Source organism: Excalfactoria chinensis, chromosome 10 (genome assembly GCF_039878825.1).
Source record: "Excalfactoria chinensis isolate bCotChi1 chromosome 10, bCotChi1.hap2, whole genome shotgun sequence".
In the NCBI taxonomy this organism is placed as follows: Eukaryota; Metazoa; Chordata; class Aves; order Galliformes; family Phasianidae; genus Excalfactoria; species Excalfactoria chinensis.
This window is the reverse complement of record NC_092834.1, coordinates 11,577,746-11,599,751: the sequence shown is the minus strand read 5'-3', so window position 1 is coordinate 11,599,751 and position 22,006 is coordinate 11,577,746. Positions and strand designations below refer to the sequence as shown.

General features: G+C 38.4%; 1 protein-coding gene across 1 annotated transcript in view; it reads left to right on the top strand.

Moving 5' to 3' along the window:
* Positions 1–3,516: 3,516 nt before the first annotated feature.
* WDR72 (WD repeat domain 72) overlaps positions 3,517–22,006 on the top strand; it is a 97,396-nt gene continuing 78,906 nt past the window's right edge. Inside the window, exons 1-10 of the mRNA XM_072345101.1 lie at positions 3,517–3,804; positions 9,144–9,305; positions 10,143–10,249; positions 12,929–13,007; positions 15,517–15,688; positions 16,209–16,285; positions 17,658–17,777; positions 19,353–19,498; positions 19,872–19,968; positions 21,629–21,770. Coding sequence (XP_072201202.1) covers positions 9,153–9,305; positions 10,143–10,249; positions 12,929–13,007; positions 15,517–15,688; positions 16,209–16,285; positions 17,658–17,777; positions 19,353–19,498; positions 19,872–19,968; positions 21,629–21,770 — 1,093 coding nt within the window. The 5' untranslated portion in view covers positions 3,517–3,804; positions 9,144–9,152. The remainder of the gene's footprint in view (positions 3,805–9,143; positions 9,306–10,142; positions 10,250–12,928; positions 13,008–15,516; positions 15,689–16,208; positions 16,286–17,657; positions 17,778–19,352; positions 19,499–19,871; positions 19,969–21,628; positions 21,771–22,006) is intronic.

The window sequence follows — 22,006 nt, the reverse complement described above, 5'->3', positions numbered from 1 at the left end:
GTGCACACATACTTTCTACACTACCTTTACTTTGCATTTAGAGACACCTATCAGAATGTCTGATTTATGCTGGATGACAGCAAGAACTTTTTGTTAGCAAACAAATTTCAATTGATTCCACAGCTAACTTACCTCTTAAAACACCACTAAAGTACAAATGACATGTGAAATGCCTGGGATGGGAATAAAAGGAGTCACATTATTTCTTGATTTAAATACACTCCTGAAGAGAAACATAATTTAGGTTGTTTGTAACATTATTTTTAATAGTTAACAAAAAAGCCGTAACTTGCTTTCAAAAGCTTTCTTTCTTCAGACCACCCAGTTTTATTCACCTGATTTTTTTTAATATGGTCCATCTCCTTCTGAATATAAATCTCAGGTCGGTGCCATTTTTCTTTGGATGGTTTCATTGTTTTGACACATGTATCTATATAGCCATCCTTCTGCATGAGATGTGCAGTGGAGTGCTGGTTGGCTTGTTCATGTCAGTGGAACTACAGTGCAAAAAGGTAACTCCTCCAGCAACAATGAAAATAAATATGATTGAAAACAATACTGAGCAGGCAGGTAAATCTGACAGTCTTCATTTCAGTGCCTTGGGATTAAGCAGAATGTTTTGTAAACCAGATTAAAGTTAGTTGCACATGCTACAAGTTTTATGCATGCTCTCTTTGTGCTTTCTAAAGTTTGCCATGTTTGGGACACTCAGTGGACACATTTAACCCACATGGCCTCTTTGCTGGTCTTTCCAGAACTGTCATCTTTTCTACTAACTTTGAAATACTTGTATTCGAGAAAAGCATTCAAACTATCAGTGTTTATCTCCTGTACCTCTATTTTGCAAACATAAGTGATTAGATTTCTAGCATTCCCTATAAAGAAATCACCATTTCTAACAGCGTGTAAGAGCTCAGCACTTTCAGCCCTCACTTTCAGCATCACTTTATGCCCTAAAGACAAGCACTAATATTTCCTGCCCTTCTGAACAAGTCTTCTCCCCCCCCCCTCCCCCCCCCCCCCCCACTTTACCTCACCCCAAAAAAGTATGTGAAGGCTCCTGGAAGCACATATAGCTTCCATATTTGCCTGTGTTATGTGTGGCCAAGAAAACGGTTTTAAAATATCTATGAGCTGAAAGCAGCACAGTGTGCACTTCTGCAACCTTAATCGACTTGAACGCCAATTTAGCAATAACAAATTCTGTTTCCGCATTCTCAGGAAAATTGAACAGTGTTTTTTCCTCTGCTTTTCCCCTGGCTCCCTCTAGCGTCGGAAAATGTGTATTACACTTCATGCTCCAGCACCGCCTTAATTAAGGCAGAAACACATCCATTTTCAAACGATAACCCACATCACTACCTTATCTTTGGACCTAGAGATTCAAACATTATTTTCCTTGGGAAATAGTAAGTTGTGTTTTTCAAATCTGAAGAGATGACAAGAGATTGAACTTTGCCTTGCTTTAATTCTACTCCGTGACAAGTAGCATCTTCCATCTCCTGTTTATCCAGTACTAATTTGTGAAACCATGCTTATTCTCATAAAAGCACTAATTTAATCAACAGCATCCTTAAATCTCCAGGAGTGCTGAACCCAACCAGAGCCTACCTTTGCAAAAGAACAGCTTAATTGCTATGACATGTAGCTTCATACAATAAATTCTCACCACTTGACAACTCTGCCCCAATGCAATCTAAGCTACAACTAAGCTTCCCACTTTGTTATGTGACATCTGTCAACAATGTTGTTAACCCCTAATTGCTCATATTTGTCTCAAAAAGAAGCTCTGGTTACTAAATGAAGCCAGATGAATACTTTGGCTCGTGTAAGTTGCTCATTGTAAGCCTTGTTTTGATCCAATTACAGTTTGGGAAAATAAGACACTAACACAGAAGCTAACTGCATGTTTCTGCACAGCCTGGTGTCCAAGTTTGCAATAAACACAGCATTCCTGCATGAAGCACTCTGTGAACCTACATAAGCTCTCTTCAACAGAAGAATCAGAAAAGAAGATCACATATACACACACAGGAGGTAAAATGAGGTGGTATGAGTGGTATCTACAGAGAAAGAATTAGGGAAAGAGCTGAGTTTAGAATGTTTATCTTCTGTATCTGTACGTGAAAATGCACTCGAGGAATAGAACTAGAAATAACTGTAGCTTTAGAGCAGGAACGTCACCTTCGGAGCAAAAGAACCAAACCAACAATTCATCTCCTTCAGAAGAGAATGTTCAATCCCAGTGTTGATTTCATTCACTTTCTACACCCCCATCCTTTGTGCATTTTGACCTGTTAACTTCCCTTGCCTTCTGGATCCCATCAGTTCAGAGGTCTCCTTTCCTTAGTAGTTACTTCCCTATGCGAAATCATTCCAAGTGAAGAAGCAGAAGAAGTTCTCCCTCACAAAGTTGTTTACAAGAAATACGGTAAGTTTCCAAGCGAGTTCTGAGTCTTACAAAAGCTAAAGTGCAGAACAAGGTGGGGAAGGGGGGGAAGAGGGAAAGGGCAGAGCATATTTTGAAGTTCCACAAACTCTACGAACTTCTTTTCTTTATGGTTACTCACCTCTATAACACGTCCCGTGGACGAAGGCTGCAATCACGTCAATGTATTTTGGAATACCGTTCTTTATCTCAAAGCAGAAACCTCAGGGAAACACCTCTAACACAAGCACGAGCTCAACAAGACTAAAATAAAAACACAGCAGGCATAAGGCACTGCAGTAACTGGTGCATTTAAACAAGCAAACTACAGACACTAAAAACATACTTAAGCCTCTTTATACCATCTCAGGTCTCTGTATGTTTTAATATTATTCCAATAAATACAAAGAACGCAGATTTAGGAAGCAATACGTTTAGCGACGCAAACTTTTCAGTATCACCGGTTCCCGTTGCTTTGTTTGCAGCCCTTCGCTCAGCCCCGTGAGAGCTTTCCAGCAGCTGCAACAAACTCACAGCACGCACCACAGCCAGCCCGTGCTGGATACTCACAGAAACAACTGCCAGGTCTCAGCTTCATTATGTCTACCACCTAGAAAAAGCAAAAGCTCGCGAGCGAACAAACAACCACCACATCTACTCGCTGTCTTCTCTCGTGCTCGCTCTCTATTCACAGCAGTCCACCTAAGCTCTCTTTAAGCCCTCGAAGCTGAGCAGCGCGTACCCCCCGCACCGCGCAGAGCCCCGCCCGCCCGCTTGGAATCACGCTCCCCCGCAGCGCCCACATGGGAGCCCAAAGCAGCCGCTCCGTGCTTCGCTGGCCCCGCTCGGAACACCTGCGTCCCGCTGCCGCGAGCAGAAGCGCAATACTTCTTTGCCCTGTATGGTAGTTTAGCATAAGTAAAGGGGGGGGGGAGGGGGGTTTCTGAGGGCCGGGTGCTCACCCGTCGGACGTGCTCTGGGTGCGGCGTGACCTCCACCTCATTAGCGAGGGGCGGGTGGATGGACGGGCTGTGCTGGCGTCTCCCAAGTTTAACCCTAAGTCCTTTTTATTTTCTACCTACTATTTTTCTTGTTGTTTTGTTCTTCCTTCCTTCGGGCTCTCCGTCCTTTTCCCCTCGAGCTGTCGAGGCAGAGAGCTGCTGTGTGAGTGCGTCACCTCTGTGGGCGCTCCGCGTTCTGATCGGGCTGCGGGCGGCGCGAGCTGCGGGCGGTTCGTACCAGCTTTGCTCCGGCCGCCGTCCCGCGGGCGAGCTCAGAGCTTTGCGTCACCCCTCCGGAGCAGGACGCAGCCTGCTCTCGCTCCCTGCCTCTCCCCTCGGTGTTTCTCTCGCTCGCAGTTCCCGGAGCGGCTCCAGGTGAGGGGCTGCGCTGGCTCAGCTCTGCTTTTATCCCAGAGCCGCTGAGCGCGGAGTGCAGCCTCCCCACGGCGCGGGGCGAGGCGCGCGCTGTGCACGAGGCTTTTGCTTTGCAGACCCCTCGCGGCGCTCGGGCTTGGCGTGGTGATGGGAGGGCAGGGCGAGCTCTGCTGTGCTGCAAGTAGAGCTGACTTTTTCTTTTAGCTCTTATTTTGTAATTGGTTGTGGCCTGTCTGCGTATCTGTCAGCAGATGCTCTGTGTTTGAGTGGCATTTAAATTCCAGTTTGTGATGTTTAACGTCTCGTGTGGGTGTTTAGATTCCAGAATAACTAGATATGTATGTACACCTTCCACACCTTGTCTCTTAGCAGTGGTTCGGATTAGGAATTCTGCTCAGTGAATCGAGAGGGCTCGCTGAGAGCCTCGTGGTCACAGTTGTTTCTTCAGTCCTTGCTAGGACTGCAGCTCCCTGAAAGGAGGTTGCGGTGAGGTGGGGTTCAGCCCCTGCTCCTGGGTAATAGCAGTAGGATGAGAGGGAATGGCCTTAAGTTATGTCGGGGGACGCTCAGGTTGGATATTAGGGATAAACTCAGAAAGAGTGGCTTGGCACCGGGTGAACAGGCTGTCCAGGGAGCTCGTGGAGTCACTGGCCCTGAAGGTGCTCAAGAAGGGTAAATGTGACACTGAAGGGTATGGTCTCGAGCTGTCACAACTGTGGGTTGGTTGCTGGACTGTGATCTTAGTGGTCTTTCCAGCCTTTATGATTCTATTACATAACATAGTGGTGTTTCCTGAGTGTGTTGTGTAACTTCAACAAATAGGTAATGCCTTCGTTAAGGGTATGTGAGCTTTGGGAACGCTCATTACAGACACTGCTGCTGTGTGAGCTGGTTCTGCTCCAAAGATCTGTACTGCTTTCATGGCCGATGGTGTGACAGGACCAAGCTTCTCATTAAACACTTCGAATGTTAAAATTAGAACTATACTGTAACAAAAAGTGCAATCTGTGCCTTGCAAAGCGTTGAGTCAGGTTCGGACTTTGCTTCATAATAAACTGTGTCTTTGTATGGGACTGGCTGTGTGTATATTATAAATCATTCAGGGCTGTTTACACTAAACAGTTGTGTGCCCCGTAGCAGGGAACATTGTGTAGAGGCCTGTTTGGTAATAAAGAGTACTAGAAGAGCAAAAGGGAAAAGTGAGGAGTTCTTAAATAGTCACAGTTGGGAAACTTTCATGATGATGTGCTTGATTACACTACTAATTAGTGATTATTGCATCACTACACAAAAGCCAAATCTGGTGAAATGTTTTATTTCTAGCGTCTGATTCCAGTTCTGTTTGTTATTTCAACATTCTGGAGTACAGCGCAGCTGAACCCAGACCAACACCCTTCTGACGATGTATCTTCAGTGACTTCAAGGTCACTCAGGGAAGACAAACTGAGTGACTCAATCTTTGATGCATATTTTCTGCCTTTCTCTTGGGGATTTTATTTATTTTTAACTTTTTCAGATTCAACATCTTGACCTTGCTTGGTTTTCTCCCCTATTAAAGCAGTGTAAGTAATGAATTCCATAGGCTTAGTTTTGGCTACTTTGTTACACAATGTGGTGTTTCATAAAAATGAAAGTTCATCAAAGCTCTTGCAGGTGATGTGTGACTTTGGCTTCTACTATGTATTAATGGGTATTAATGGTTATCTATGTATTAATGGATATCAAGTGTGTACACTGCTATTATATCCAAGACATTTTAATGGTGGTGGAAGAAAGGGATTTTATATTCTTCCATGTATTTTGGTTTTTGTGTTTGGAAAAAGGTGTCTCACAATGCTTTCCTAGCAAGCTTAAAGTAATAGCTTATGGGGCAATGCTAACTTCAAGGAGGTGCAGGTTATTTTACCATACCCTGTATCAGTGTGTGCAGCAAGAGAGTTCCAAGTTGCTGGTGGTTTTCCTGCCCCATTTTCCAGTTTAGGGGCAACATAAACTATTTTAATTAATATTGTGTCACCAAAAGGTTTTCAAATGGCCAATTGAATTCTGCCAAGATAGAGTCTTTTGATGAAAACATATCTTTATTGATTGTTGAAGAAGAAAATCATTCTTAAAATGAAATCCAGAGAAAAAAAATCATATCCCTCAGAGAAAATTTCTGAGTGGCAGGCTGAGATTAACATCATAAAATTGAATTTGTGCTGCAAACCTTTGATGTAATCAGCAGCTGGGAGATGGTGTTGCCCTTACTGTGCTCCTTCTGATTGTGGTGAATTACTGTGTGGAATGAAATAAGTGTTTCTTGTGTCACTCGTTCAAGAAATACAAACAAGGTATTACTAGGTGGTTCTTGCTAGTTAAAATGAGTTGTATTGATTCCTGGTCCCAGGCTCTTGCTCCCTTGGACTGAAAAAGCAGCATGGTTGCACCCCAGGGGAGGTCTGGTGGTCACTCAGCAGTGACTGCACTGGCTGATGAAGGTGTAGGCCTGGCAGGTCCCAGAAGAAGTCCCGTTAAATCTTAAACTAGAAATGTAGTGGCAACCAAGGTCCTCAGAATGAGAATGAGGGGAAGCTATCAAAGCCAAGTAGAGGGGGAGGTGTGGTTCAAGATCTTGAAATATGTATTAAAACACGAAGAGGTGGGAGAAAGAATAGCCTTCTTCTTTGGAGCCTTTTCATCTCCATTGTATTCTGATTTCTATTCTAAGTTTCTTTCTCGGTGTTTCATTTTCTTTTCTAATTTACTGCATTGCTTAAACGTATAAGAACCTGCATGTACTCTTGCTGCTTCATATCTGCAAAATATTGTTGATTGTTTTCAGATTCATGAATACAATGGGATTCTGAAGAGCAATTCATAGCAAAGTTGTCAGCAACATTGCTGACATCAATGTGGTGGCAGAAAGTTATTTTCAAAGTTAAGAGGATTGTGCTGTGGTTCTGGTGAGACATGTTCATAAAACAAGGGTCAGGATGGTGGAGATGTGATGTTATAGGTGGAATGAAATGGTATGATTTTAACTAAGAACAAGAATATATTTTTTACAGTTATGAGGGAGTACTTTCTGGCAGCCAGAGGAAGGCAGGACAAACAAGAGTTCATTAGGTCGCAAGCAGAGAGAAATGGGAACATGACTGAGGAACGTGATTTAAAGTTGGATTATGAGTTAACACTGTGAATCAGACATGCTTGAATGGGCAAAGCTGGAGGAATTTAACATGTGCTGATAAGCTTACATGCAGGCGAGAAATGCCTTGGGCAGTATTTGACTTTGTGGAAAAGCTTTACCTCTTTAAAGCAATAGTATGATAAATAATTTGCTTTAGAAAAGTAAGAAATTTTGCTGTTGGTGCTATCAGCTTCACTATGTATCTTTGATAAAACCAATATTTTCAGGCAAAGTGTGAATATGTGCATTTGTGCAAATAAGCCTGCAGTATTTCTTGGGCAGTTGCGGTATTCCTAGAGTCAAAATATTTATGCAAAGTACTCTTTATCTTGTACATCGATATCTTGATGTTAAAGAAAGTTAAGAAGAGGAGGAAGATTTAAGGACAGTTACATTAACACAAGTTAAAATGCCTTGTCCTCTGTTTCTCTTGCACTTCAGCCACAACACAAGGGAAAAAGTACAAAATGTTTCTGTGAAAAATTACATATAAAGGAGTTCAGAATGATTTGTCCAGAGTAATATCAGTTTATCAATTCATAACAGTTGTGGCCTAAAAATGTGCTAATAAGTCATAGGTTGCTCCGAAAGTAATGTCTTCTATTTATTTCATGTAAAATACAACAGATACGAAGAACACAATAATACTACTTGATAGAGCTCAGCTATAAAACACTATATTTCAATGTAGACACCACCATTAGCTATGCATTTTCACCAGTGATAAGCAAGAGCCTGTGTGCCATGTTTGTAAAAATGTGCAGCAGCATGAGTGACCCACTGTTCGCTGCTGCTATGATGATGTTGCCCACACAGCACATCTTTCATTGGTGCCAAATCTGGACTATATGGTGCATGTGATCGGATAGTCCAGCCAAGACTGGCAATTTGTTCCATGGTCTTCAAAGTTGTATGGGGTCTGGCCCATATTGTGTTGCAAGAGAGAGGTGATCTACTTCTCTGGCCTGAGTCTGGAAGCTCAAGCCTTCAGCTTAGTCAGCGTCATGATGTAGCAGTCAGCATGGATGGTTTGTGTTTTAGGAAATCCAGAAGAATCATCTCTTTGTTAACCCAAAAGACAGCGCTCATCACCGTACTTGCTGAGGCATAAAGTGGTGATTTAAAGAAATCGTTGAGTAGAAACTTAACTTCGAGGTTTTGTTACAGTTCATCATGGTATTCTTTATGGTCGCGCTGGGGTAGCATCGAGATAACTCTCCAAGAATGGTGCACTAGCTGATCGTTCGTGAGCAGGTTATACACACACACACACACACATATATACTTGTGTATTACATACTTACCGCACTCCCAAACTAATTATCCCATCGAACCCTAATAATTGCCCAACGGACATAGCCTTATTTGGCGATTTTCATTGTCAGCTAGCCTTCTAACCTTGTGATGGTCCTCTGTAGGTCCATTGTTAGTCCTCGGGGTTGTCGTTTACTTCCTCCTAACACTCCTTTTGTCCTAAAGATTGCTGTAGAATGCGAATACAATCGAGAAGTCATTGCACACGCAGATAAGGAAGACAAAGGGGAAACATCTTGGTGCTGTCTGTCATGTTCTAGGCATTCTGCTGTTCATCACCATCTGAAACACTGCTTGCTTTTCATTATCCTTGTTGCTCCTGCTGAAAAGCAGCATCCATTGTCTCACTGTGCTCACATCCACTGGTTGGTCTCCATAAACATACAGCAAGCATTGATGAATGTCAGCAGGTGTTATTTCTTCCACAGGGGGAATTCAGTTCCACTATTCTGTCTCTAGGAGGTTCTGCTCTCCTGATCACTCTCAATCCATTCTCTCCTTAGAGCTCAGGCATGTTATGTAGGGTATGCTTACATTGTGATCGTACTTGTCCTTTTTGGCACAGCAAATATTTAAAACAGCAGCTCTTCTCTGTCCCTTCTTTCTTCTCAAGCTATTAATGAAAGCGTTAATGAGATATTGGCAACAGCCAGTCTCAATACTTCATCAGCTTTTCTGAGCTCACCTTTTCAGTGCTGATTTAATTGCTTGGTTGTGGTTTTTTTCTGTTGATGTGTTGTGCATGTTTCCGTTGTGTGTGTGTTTTTTGGTTTTTTTTATAATTTATTTATTTTAATTATTTCTTTTACTTTCCATGTGGCTTACAATCACCTTGACTTGTTTCTGTTTTTAGGTGTGAGCTATGAGGGTATCGATACCAGCTGTGGCAGTGTGGGGGAGAATTGCTCCGTCTCACAGCATCACTGCCATTATGATTACAGATGACCAGCGGACTATTGTTACTGGAAGTCAAGAGGGGCAAATATGTCTCTGGGATCTTTCATCAGAATTAAAGGTTTGTTTCTACCAAATTGATAAACTGAGGTTTTACCTTTTACTATAAACAGTGGAATTGTCTGGTTTATGGATTATTTTGAGATTATGTACTGTAATCGCTGTACAAAAACATGTAACTACTGCAGTTCTTACACCGTGAATTCTTTTTGCTTCAATACAGTTGTTGAGTGTGGTCTGTCATTTCAAGATAAAAGATGAAATATTGTAATTACAATATAATTAAACTGCAAAACTACTGACGAATCACTCCTATTTCATGTCCATTTCTCTAAAAGTGGAATGAAGTCAAAGCAACTCTAAATTTTTATTGTGTTCTTAGTGATGGTTCTGTTGGATTTTGCTGTGCCATTTGAGTTTGAACATATCTTGGCACTTTAGTTTATGCTTTTGTGCTGCTACTTTTTTCCCACTAAAATGATCTTTGCGTGAGATGAAGCTCATCCTCACCAGAGATGTTACTTTAACACATAGCATTAAATACATGCTTAACTGCTTTGCTATATCAATTCCCTGCTTCACTTGCCACTTATTTTGCAGCATAGTGTAGGCCAGAGAGATGCTGTACTTTGCCTGCTCATTGACACTGCATAAATTCTTTAGGAGCAGATTCTAGACGATAGTGTTTAAAGACTATAATTCCTATTGGCAGCATGCAAAGTTGCATGATCAGTACACATCTCTGTATATTTCAGGAACACGGCAGAAGAACATAAGAATAAAAAGTGCATTGTCAATTACTGCTAATATCTACAAATAGGATTTACTAGTTTTTAGATCTTGGTAGTTTATAAAGAAAGTGCTCTGTTTAAGTTAAACCATTGTATTATTCTCCTAGATTTCATCTAAAGAAATTCTCTTTGGCCATACTGCTTCTGTAACTTGTTTGGCAAAAGCAAGAGAGTTTGAGAAACAGCCATACGTAGTAAGTGCTACTGAAAATGGGTAGGTAACTGAATACTCAATTCATTTTTGTTTTGAATCATGAAATGTACATCAAATGTAGATCAAAGTCTGCATTTGGCAAACAGTTTTTAATCCAATTAAAGTAATTATGATAATGACTATTTCTCATATACAGTCGGCTAACCAAGAATTCATCTCTTATGCAATAGAAGAGTTTGGCAAGCAGAGGTGACCAGTTAGTAGTCAGGAGAATGAGTTATTCAGAGAGTCAGTTAGGTCTGATTCAAATGCAGGATAATGGGCTATAGGGGGAGGGGTTGGGACGTTCATAATTTTAATATCATGATGGCTTTTTTTCTTCCTGAATTTGATCTCAAGAATTGAATCAGGAAGGAGGCTAATGTCCTTGATGCAGGTTGTGCTTGCTCAGTGACCACATCTGGAAGCACTGGAAAAAACTAGTCTTGAATAAATGGTGTTAATGTTCTTTGTCTCTTTCTTTAATGTTTCTTTAAATTGCATCAGCTGTCCTGGAACACGTCCCCTGAGCTTCCTGATCTTTCAGATTTTCTTGTACATTTGTTGTGATTTGGAACTGCACTTAAACTAATTTCTGCAGTCCTGCCAGAGTAACGTATGAGAGTTTTTATTTCCTTGAATATTTTACAACCCATTGTGCTGGAATCTGAAGCCTATGTGTTGTGGTTTTCAGCTTCTGAAAGCAGTTAGAGCTGTTTTTTTTTTAACTTCCTTAATGACTTTCCTTAAAAAACTTTGTCTTGATGCTTGATTATATTCCTCGTTCATCTTAGCTTCACCTTTTTCAATTAACAAGGCATCTCTTTTCATGATGAACTCTTGTCAGTTGCCCCTATAAGCTTCAATTTCTGTACTACTTTTGCACTGAGAACACTGTTTATCCTTTCCTTCCAGCTACTCGGATCTCTAATTCTCAAACTTCAGGCTGCAAGGAGAGGCAAACTGAGCAATGTGATTCAGGCATTTTAACCAAACTGTTTACCTCTATCTGCCCAGTGGGGCAGTCTAAGCTTTGAAAATTCATCAGAAAATAATAGTGGGAGAACTACAGAATTAGTTTTTGATTGCTCTCTGACAATTCTGCTTGAGGGCTCAGAAGTGAACCTATCTTTCATCTTAGTTCTGAAGTTCTATTAGTGCAATATCATTTCCAGATCATAATGGAAGACACTATTTCCAAAAGAGCTGTGATGAAATGTGTTAAGAAACAGTGAGGTTTTTGCTGTAGGTGCGATACATACAGATATTCACAATCTGAAGTTTCTGCCATAGTGGGCTTGCTTGGAATGAACACTGGTAGGACTGAACAGTCTTCTGGCTGCTTTAAATACTTGCTTTCCAAACTACCAAACTATTGCTTGCTTAAATTCTGTACTGAGTAAATGCAGAATATGTATCACTTATGCCTGGAAGGTTACAATGTGAAATTGAGAAGTACAAATAGGAAACCTCATCTTCAGGAGATATGGAATCAATCAAACTCTATTTTCTGGCCTGTGAGTCCTTCAATTTTTTGCCATTTTCAAGACACTACCTCTTTGCATTGGGGACAGAGGAAATTGTGTGGGAGATACTTCTTTTCTTCTTTTCTCCACTCTAAATCCCTCATCAGAATCCCTTGAATATTTCCTTAACTGATTTATTCCAGAAGGATTCTAATATAAACAAGAAGTAACTCACTGCCTTGAAAATGATTACCAAAGACCAAAAGTTACTATTTTTGTTCTACAAATGCTGGCATACTGTGTATATAGATTGTACTCCTGCAGAAGTGAAAAAACATTAAGTCAGTAAGTAGATTAAAATGCAGGCCACTAAATAATTTTTATATTATATAAATTAATATATATATATATATATAATTTATATTATATAAATTAAATTATATAAAATTATATATATATATATATATATCCCCCTAATGTTTAAGACTCCTCTTATTAAAAATGCCTTTGAATATAATCTGAGAAATTGTGGATATAATTATTTAAAACCCAAAGCTGAGATTATTATTGCTGAGCTTGGACTCCAATCCATGTAAAAATTCATTTACTGCATTTCAATTGGTACTCTATCTCAGTAGTATCTTGACCAATATCTCAGTGAGGAGCAAAACTAGCTAATGAGGCTGTCTAAAACAGGGCTCTTAGGCTGTCTAAAACAGGGCTCTTGCATGTTAAGAAGCAGAACTGCCATTCAGGTTTTCGAGAGCCTTCTACAGCAGCCTCATGGTGGCACTGTTTCTTCTTCACCGAGGGTGTCAGTTCTTCCCGAAGCCCGCAGCAGAAGATGCATTACGTTTTCAAAACGTGTGGTTTAAGCTGAGTGAAATGAATCATTTTCAGGAGGATGTCGTTCCAACGAATGATAGTTATAGTGATGCTTTGACGAGCTATAATGGCAGTATACCTACAATTTGTTGTAGACCAGAGTTGGCCTTAAAGTCAGGTTTGCTGCGAAGTAGCAGTGTGTAATTACCAAAACAAAAAGCAACAGATACTGTATGTCATGCCCTGCTAATGACTGCGACGTTTTCATACCCAGTAATCTGTAACAAAAAGCCACATAAATGACCAGACTGCACTTAAGTATAGCACTAAAGAAAAACTTGGTGGCACAAAATTATTCCATCCAACTGAGTGGAAATGACAGAGAATAATATGAAGTTATCTTTGGCAGGGAGATGTGTGTTTGGAATGTCACTAGTGGACTGTGCATTGAGAACACAAAGCTTCCTTATAGGCATACAGCAATCTATGTAAGTATGGAAACTTTTCATGAAATATCCCTGTTCATTACAAGTGAAGTTTTTCCTCTACTAACTTGATTTATGTTTTAATAAATAGGTAGTTTTAAATAGAGTTCTAAACATAATTCATAGGAAATTGCTGCAAAACTAGTTTTATGTTATTTTTCCTTTTAGATTCCTTCTCAGAAAATAAGACTCAGTATTCCTTAATCAAATCAAACTGATTCTCATTTAAAGTGTTTAGAATGCAATCTTATTTCTGCATTTTAAAGATGTGGTGTGAAGTAAAATTGTCTTGCAGTCTTTTACTCTTGTCCTTTGTTAAAATGGCATGGGAGCTTCAAGTTTTAATGCTGACTTCCGGGTGATCTATTTCTGAAGTGCAAGGAATCTAGGCAAACTGAGTGCCTTAATGACTGACCTCGAAGACTGGTCTGCCCCACTACCAAAAATGCACTTTCATTCATTGCAGAAAGTGGGGGACAGATTACTGGTGTGCTTGGTCTCACTGGCCAAACTGCTTTAAATCTTCAAATCATTTCAAGTCTCTGCCTTAACTGGATAAGGTACATCAAATACGTAGATGTGAATGTGAGGGTGTTTAAAATATGTGATTTAGAGCCTAACATGTATGGATTTGATTCAGAGATACTTTTATTTGTGAAATGGTAATAAAAGAGCTGAGAGCTCATAGGTCAATTAAAAAGATGTTTTTCTTCAGTGAAGAAGACTACAGAGGAATTAATTCTCCCGGTGATGGGAATCTGAGACTTCATTGAGTTCTCACACGACTCTTAAACTATGGCTAAATTACAAAGTAGAAACTGTAGATGAGTAGCTTCTTATCAGTCTGTTTACTCGTACATGAACATGTACAAAAATGCTGTAAGCCGTTTTTCTAGATAGTACTAATGTATACGTGATAGAAAACATATATGCTTTTAGTGTTTAATTACACATAATATTAATACTTAGTTATGTATTTGAAGTATGGTATCATCGGTGTTGTGTGTTGCTTTATTAGATTTTAATAGTTTTGGAGAAATTCTGCAGAGAAGCAGACATATATAGCCTGGCTGATTATCTGGTGACTTATGTGCTTCTCTGAAGATCAGTGGCAGAAGCTTAGCTCTTCAAGTAGGAGATGCAAATACTTTCAGAATAGTGTTACTTCTCTATTAAAAGTAGTACCATTGTGACTAGGTAATGATTTTTTGGTCTATAATTTTGATGTGCTAAGATGGCTAAAGGGCAGTGTGAGCACCTAAGAAGAAAACTTTCCTAAGAATGAAAATACTGCAACTAGGACAAGAAGCAATTTTTAAAACACAGTCTTTGAGTACTTGTAATTGTTTTGTGTTCTTTGGTTTTGTTTGGCTATGGCTTTTTGTTGTTATGCTTCTTTTCCTCTTTTTCCTGTGTGACAAAACTTCAGCTTCATATGGAGTTTTGTCTGGGAGTCGTATTGCATACTGTTTTAGCATCATCATTTAAAAACGTTTTAGTTGACGTTATCTGGCTTGGTACGTTCCTTTTGTTCAGCATCAGTAGTTCTATTACAAATGGCAGATGTCGAGCAGTGCAAACAATACTTCTGATTTGTAGTGGAACTTAACACCAAGGTCAACTCCTGACCATTTCTGGGATCTTAACAAAAGTGGGATCTTAGAGAACTGGCTGAGGACTAACCTCATATATTTGGGTAACCTTATATATTTGAGTAACAGTTACAGATTCATCCATTTCTAAGCATTTCTCCATCTGATTGTTCATTTCTGTGACAGTACTTATCCTATTCCCAGCTATTTATGGATCTTTTGTTATAAGGCTTGAGTTAGTTAACTGATACTTTGAGACCCATCTAACCCAAACTGGAGGTACAGAAAAATATCCTTGAACATATAAAACACCTGCATCCCTGTTGTCTGTTATCAAGTCCTTTGCTATGAATTTATTCCTTTCTTTATTTGATTTTTATTTATTTATTTATCTATTTATTTATTTATTTATTTTGGAGAAATAATGGATTTCTTGAACAGGAGGGCAACGAGTATCATACTAAGAATACATTGCCGAGTAGAAATTAATCCTGAAAATAATTGGAAATTCAATATAAATCCTCTTCATTTTTACCTAAATTACCCCCAGACTTTGTCCTTCTCGATAAGTGTAGATCAGATGTTTGGAGGAGGTGAGCTCTCAGAAATCACTACCAAACTTTCTAGCAATTTAGAATGGAAATTAACATCCATTAACAGCCTTTCAAAAATCCTAGCTGCTAGACAGGGCAGATAATGTTTTCAGTATTAAGTCCCTTTTTCTAAAATTTAAACGTATATTATTAATTTGTTATATATTTATGTGGAACACTTGCAATTCTACCAAAATTGATTACTGTTTCATGTGTGTAATTCAGAGTGTTGAATACATTTCTAACTGTGATATGCTTAATGTGAATGATATGCACACACATTTCCAGAGCTCATTATACTAATTCTCTTTTCTCCACACTGCACAGTATTACCATTGCTCTTTCCGAATGACGGGTGAAGGCTGGCTTCTTTGTTTTGGAGAATATCAAGATGTTCTTATTATTGATGCTAAGACTTTGGGTGTTCTGCACACTTTGTCTTCTCAGTCTTCTGACTGGATAAATTGTATGTGCATTGTTCACTCCGCAAGAATTCAAGGTATACAGTATAGATATTCATATAGACCAATTAATTTAATGAAATATTTCTGTATGAACAGTGTTCTCTCATTAGATTAATAAATACTTAAGCGTGCTTTAAAGAGCACTTATGCATAAGACATTGTTCCATTATTAGTACATAAGGTGTCTATAATACACTTGATGTTAGTCACGTTTCTTTCTTTGTTTCATAAAGAGAAAAACAAATGACCTCTACAACAGCTTGTTTGGAGATAAGTACAAATTAATTTGGTAATATCAGGGAAATTATGGACACAGAACTGCTATTTTATCTTTGCTTGGAATGTACCTGGTTGGACAAAATAATTATTCACTGTTTGCTTGCATGCTTTGTATTTCTAAGTACGAATGAGTTGATTCATAATTCATTTAAACTGTGCCCTGTAGAATCTATCAGATTAAGTGCTGTATAGAGAACCACTGTCTATGCCAAGGTTTTTCTTTTTGTTAGGCATTGTTTGGACTCTTGTTTAAAAGTGATTGTCTACTTTTCACAGAAGACTCACTGGTTGCTGTGTCTGTAACTGGAGTTCTAAAAGCATGGGACCTATCTTCATCTTTGACCAGCATACAGGTCAGTTTGCAAAATGACAATTGCAACAATAAGATAAACATAAGAATGACATCAAGTGAAGATACACTGAAGCAGAATATGAATGAGAATCTTATGTATATACATTAATCCAGATTGATTAATTTGTCCATATTTGAAGACGCTAGAGTCTTATTAAGTTTCTTCAAAATTCTGAAAACTGACCCTTCTATTGCTGTTTAAAATTGGTAGGGATATTGGCCAGTTCTCACCTTGACATTGCAGTGTTCATATCTTTCCTTAGACTCTGAGCATTTAAAAATTCACCCTCTTTATTCTCGCTTCATCCTTGTTATTTTTCTCAAAATGATTCTATAGATTATACATAAATATTTTTCATAATACTGTCCTCACTTAGAAAACACTCTTGCTGTGTCAGGGGCTCAATTTGTCCAGCTTCAGACTGCTTGATTCTGTTAAATTTTGTCAGTATTCTCAGTAGCAGTCATTTGACTTGCACAGGTGCTAGAACTGGAATACAGTGTTCTGAGTTCTAGTCGAACTCTGAGGACTGGTGTCACAAAGAGAGTAGAGTATTATAGCTAAGTACTAGGAATTGTCATCTGAAATGGCAAAAAGTCATCAATCTTCTTTGGAGCATCCATAATACATTACTGCCTTATTTGACAAACTGCAGAGCATGCCACTGCACAACTTGTTAATTGATAGGATCAGGCCCCTCAGGACAGTCTGTCAAGTTTGATACTGTATAAGTGTTCACGTGATGTGTTTTTGACTGTTCTGCAATGTTTTGGGGCTTCCTTCTAACATTCCTAGGGGAAAAAAGACACTATTATACTGTAGAAATTCTGGAGACTGTAAAAACTGATCAACACGTAGCATCATACCATGTGTGCTTCTACTACTCCTTTATTTTACTGTCTGAGACTTTGTTTTTGAAGAGAGGAGAGCAAAGTTAGTAAAAGTCAAGTTACTGCAGACGCACTGAGAACAGTACTTCAATAAATATAGTTGGATTGAATTGATATTAATATGGGGTGGAATGAAAGAATGGTTTGCCCTCTTACTGCACAGTGATTCCATAGCCAGCATAACCCTTTTGAGGGAAGTTATGATACTGGCAATATCTTTCAAAGCAGAAAATTTTTCACTCATTTAATCATAAAGTTAAATTAACCCCAGTATAATCATTGATGAAGATCTCAGCCATGCAGGATGTAATTTATTTATACAGTAATTGTGAACTCTGTCTTCCAATCTTGCTTTTAATTAGGAAGTTTATGTTGCTTTACACTAAACAAAATGATTTTTCAGTAGTTTCTTTCTATTCTAAATGTAAACGTTGAGCTATCTGGAATAAATCACATGGCTTTCTTTCCTTCTCTGCTCAAAGGAGAGGCAAAATGTGTGTGAAAAGGAATCAAAGTCTCTGGACTGTATAAACTGCCGAGCAATACGGTTTTGCACTTACACAGAAAGGCTCCTTCTGGTTGTGTCGTCCATATGCTGGCAGGTATGTTATTGATCATTATATTTGCTTGATTTTGTTAAGAACTTTGAGAAGCTGATGTGATCAATTCTGACATGTAAATTCCTCCTCTTTTAAAATTAGTCCTTGCTAATCGTCAGGTGTGTTCTGTCTTCTCTTCAGTTATCTTAACTATGTTACTGAGGTTTTCATTTTAAGTATTTCTGCTTTAAAAGTTTGACATTAAATTGGTTTGGTAGGAAGGGGATTATTTCTAAGTATCCCCCAGTTTTAGAGCATTGGGTGCATTACAGCACTCCGCGCTACATTAAAAAACAAGCTGCTATTGTGACATTTTTCTGAAGGTGATTTTGGACTATTAGTATTAATGTCCAATTCAGGCACGTCTGGAAGGCTGGAGTTCATAGAGTTGAATCAGCTTTGTCTAATGCTTTTGTGTAGGGTATCCTTGAATTTTCTCTTGTGCTATTTTGGGGGAAAAAGAAGTCTGTATAAAAGCACTGATAATTTTCTTGCGCACAATGGGCAGGTTTTGCATGAAAAAATAGTGTAATATCCTGTTGTTTATAAATTTCTGTGCTTTTCACAAAATGCATGTGTCCTGTAGCGTCTTGTATGCTTGTGTACTTAACTATGCTGCTGCTTCAAACAGCAGAATATCCAAGTGGCTTATCTTGAGCTTCTGTTTTAATAAATATATAACCCTAAAGCTATATATTCCTCTAAAGAGAAAGATGATGATGAAATTACTGTTTAAATATGTAGCATGTGCTGTGGGAGAGACTTGCATGTATCCTCAATGTCTCAACTCACTTCTATGGTTACGAAAATAGAGAGCGAATTATCTAAAGTCCTGTGCTCCAAATGGGTAATTCATAATAATTCTCATTCTGAAATTTTTCCTCATGCTGTTGGAGTAAGTTGTAGAATGTGACTAAGAAAACTCTTTCCAAGACTACTAAGGAACACAAAGACCATATCTTGGGTTGCCATGCTTTTGTTTAAGATGGGGATGCAAAGGTAACATGCTGCTTCTTTATTTCTAGTCTCCAGAAACAGAAAATGCTACTAGAATTCTCACAAGTAAATGTTCTTCAATTTCAATTAATTTGTGAAAAAGAAAAATCTGTTGTTCCTCAAACAAAGAAAAATCTGTTTTGCTAAAAATGTGCTGTGATTGCATCAGAAGATTATTAGAGAATACATAAAGAATAAAAACAGAAGCATTAACAGCATGTATCAATCTTCAGTGTCATTGTTATGTGCTAAATTCATTGTTTCTTCATAAGAACTCAACAGTCCAGTAAAAGATAACAATGAAAACGCAAAGTAAACTAAGCAAACCCTATCTGAAATCCTCCAATGTAGCAGAAGCCCTTAATGTTAATTATTATTGTTGTGTTTCAGTTTATCTTTGTGGCATATGGTTTGATTCTGATGTTATGCTAGTTTAATGTTATAAATATTGCTTTGGCTTAAAAGAGGTGGTTGAGTCAAGATAATGTTCTTTTCATTGATCCTTTGCCTAAAACTAGCTTGAATTAATACGATTGTGTCAATATTGTTTGTTTGTATTTTGCTCTTTTTTTTGGGACTCAGGTCTACGATTATTGTGATTTCTCCTTGCTGTGTACTGAGTTCTGTAAGAGTGGTCAGTGCTTTGCTGGTGGGGAAGTACTAGCAGCTTACAGGCTTATCATCTGGACAGAAGATGGTTACAGTTACATCTACCAGCTGCTAAACAGGTGGGCTCAGATGGGAAATTCACACAAAAAGTTCAGGTACAGGATGAACTTTGGGAGGTTTATTATGGAAAATCTCTGCGTGTTGCAAGTGATCAAAAACCAGAACAAAAACACTTTGGCACTCAAAGATTTACCCTGAATTTGACAGCCCTCAGTCTTTGTTTGCCACAGCAGGGGAGACAGGAATAAGATTAGCCATGTAGAACTTGGGCAGCTGGCGCTGTGATTTCACAAAGTCGCTTGTAATTGCTTGGTAACTTTTAATTTAACTTGCGGATCTTAGATGTTGCTGTTCTCCTTTCTTTAAAAAAGGAGAAAAGAAAAGGAAAAAAAAAAAAAGACTTTCTAAATCTTTTCTTTCTGAATTATGCAGCGGACTTTCCAAAAGCATATATCCTGCAGATGGGAAGGTGCTGAAAGAAACTGTTTATCCTCATTTACTCTGCTTTACTGATGTGAAAGAAAATAAGGTAAATTCATGAAAGTTTACAGTGAGTTTCAAAAGCCGCTTCATTATATGTTTGTAATTTCTGAAATTTCAACAAAGATTTAAGTGCTGCAAAGTGTGGCTTTTTGTCTTTAAATAGCAAGGAAGGCATTTTTTCATATTCAGTGTGTTTACTTGTAAAGTTGGGGTTATTCATTGTCTTTAATTCTGGCTTATTTATTTATTTTTCACAGAAATCCTGTATTTTCAGCTCCTGGCATTTCCTGATTTTTAATAAAAGAGGAGAGGTTTTCTTTAAGTTAAAAGCAGCATAAATAGCTTTAGAACCTTTTGCTTTCACTTCTGCTTTAAAAAAGAAAAAAAAAAGAAAAGAAAAAAAAAAAAAAAAAAAAAAAAAAGCAAGTTATTTCATTCCTGTTCTATTAAGAAATGTATGTGTGTTGCAGCGTATGCATATCCTGATTTGGAGGGTTTTGACTCGGTGACATTTTATGCAGAATGTTTTTATATCAAGCCTTCATAGTCATAATCACACAGCTAACTCTTATAGTGTGGGCAAACTGACAGTGCTTACAGTAAATGAAGTTAAACAAATTTTTCAGCAGTTTATAAAGATCTGCAATAGAGACCAATTTTTCATTTGTTCCTGGCCAGAAACACTGTCAAATGTATGGGCTTTTTCTAGTGAGCTTTTGTTTTTGTTGACAACCAGAGACTCTTAGGAACTTTTTGTTGCTTGCACTTCTGGAGCCTGACAGATTCAGCTTTCAGTGGAAAGGCAATAGAACAAACCAGTTTTCCCAGAAATGCTTCTAATCTAAAATCAGATGAGATAACTGCTGAAGGATGCCAAAAGGTCAGATATTGTGAGGGGAAAGAAATAGCCAAGACACACGGTTTAGCAAATGTTAGGGTGTTACAGAAGGAAGATCATATTTTATTTTTTCCCCCAAACATATGCATTTTTAATCATGTATGCTGCCCTTTTCTAATATTTTTACTCAAATGTTTACTTTACCACCTGAGTAATTTTTATAGTAGGTTTGTTTTACAGAACTCAGCTACCTGGGTGACAATCTGTTTTCATCTCTCTTTAGATGGTAACCCAAGTTACATGGTGGTAGAGTTGCTTATTGTGAAATTTACTCCCAAATACACATGTTCTGCTTATGAAGATGCTATTAAAAAGTCCTCATGGAGCATACAGTCTGGCTGCATTGACACTATTAACTAATGCTTCTGTTTAGAGGAAAACTGTGCTGAGGAGCGTTCAATCCATGCTATTGAGCATGCATTATTTTTCTGTTTTGTTTTGTTGTTTGGTTTTTTTTGGCAAATCTCTTTGTTATGCACCTTTGTGTCTGAAATGCAGCATCTGTGCTCCTGTGCACATCTTTCAGTTTAATTTCACCCAGAAGGAATCCTGATGTGGTACTTCAGAATGACCCCAAAACAAACAAGCAGCACCAGTTTCCAAAGTATGCTTCTGCTCTATGCTAAAATTCCTTATAGGAAATACACCTGGAGTTTCCTATTTTCTTATTTTCTGGAAGAAGAGCATAACGTTCTGTTTTTGATATTTCTATGGCTTCTGATCTCAAACTTGGAATTCGAAATTAATTATTGCATTATTTTATACCCTCTTCCACATCAGAAGGTTGACTTACAGTTATTTTTGGCAGAGTTTCCCTTTTGTCATGGGCTTTATGAATGAAAGAAAGGAGCCTTTCTATAAGATTCTTTTTTCTGGGGAAGCTTCAGGAAGAATCACTTTGTGGCATGTTCCTGATGTTCCTGCATCAACATTTGACGGTTCACCAAAAGGTCTGGTAATTCTATGTTCTCAGGGCAATCTCTTTAGCTATGCCTGTAAATCATGCAAACTTGTGAAAATATTTAATAGTAAAAATTGCTGTTTATCCTTCTGCTGTGTGGTGACTCCCTGTAGTTGGGGAGAAGAAGAGTGTTCAGTAATTATCATCATTTTTTCATGTGGTTGAATGAATATTCTGTTTCTTTTCAATCTGCTCATAATTTCATTAAATGAAAATTTGCTAAGT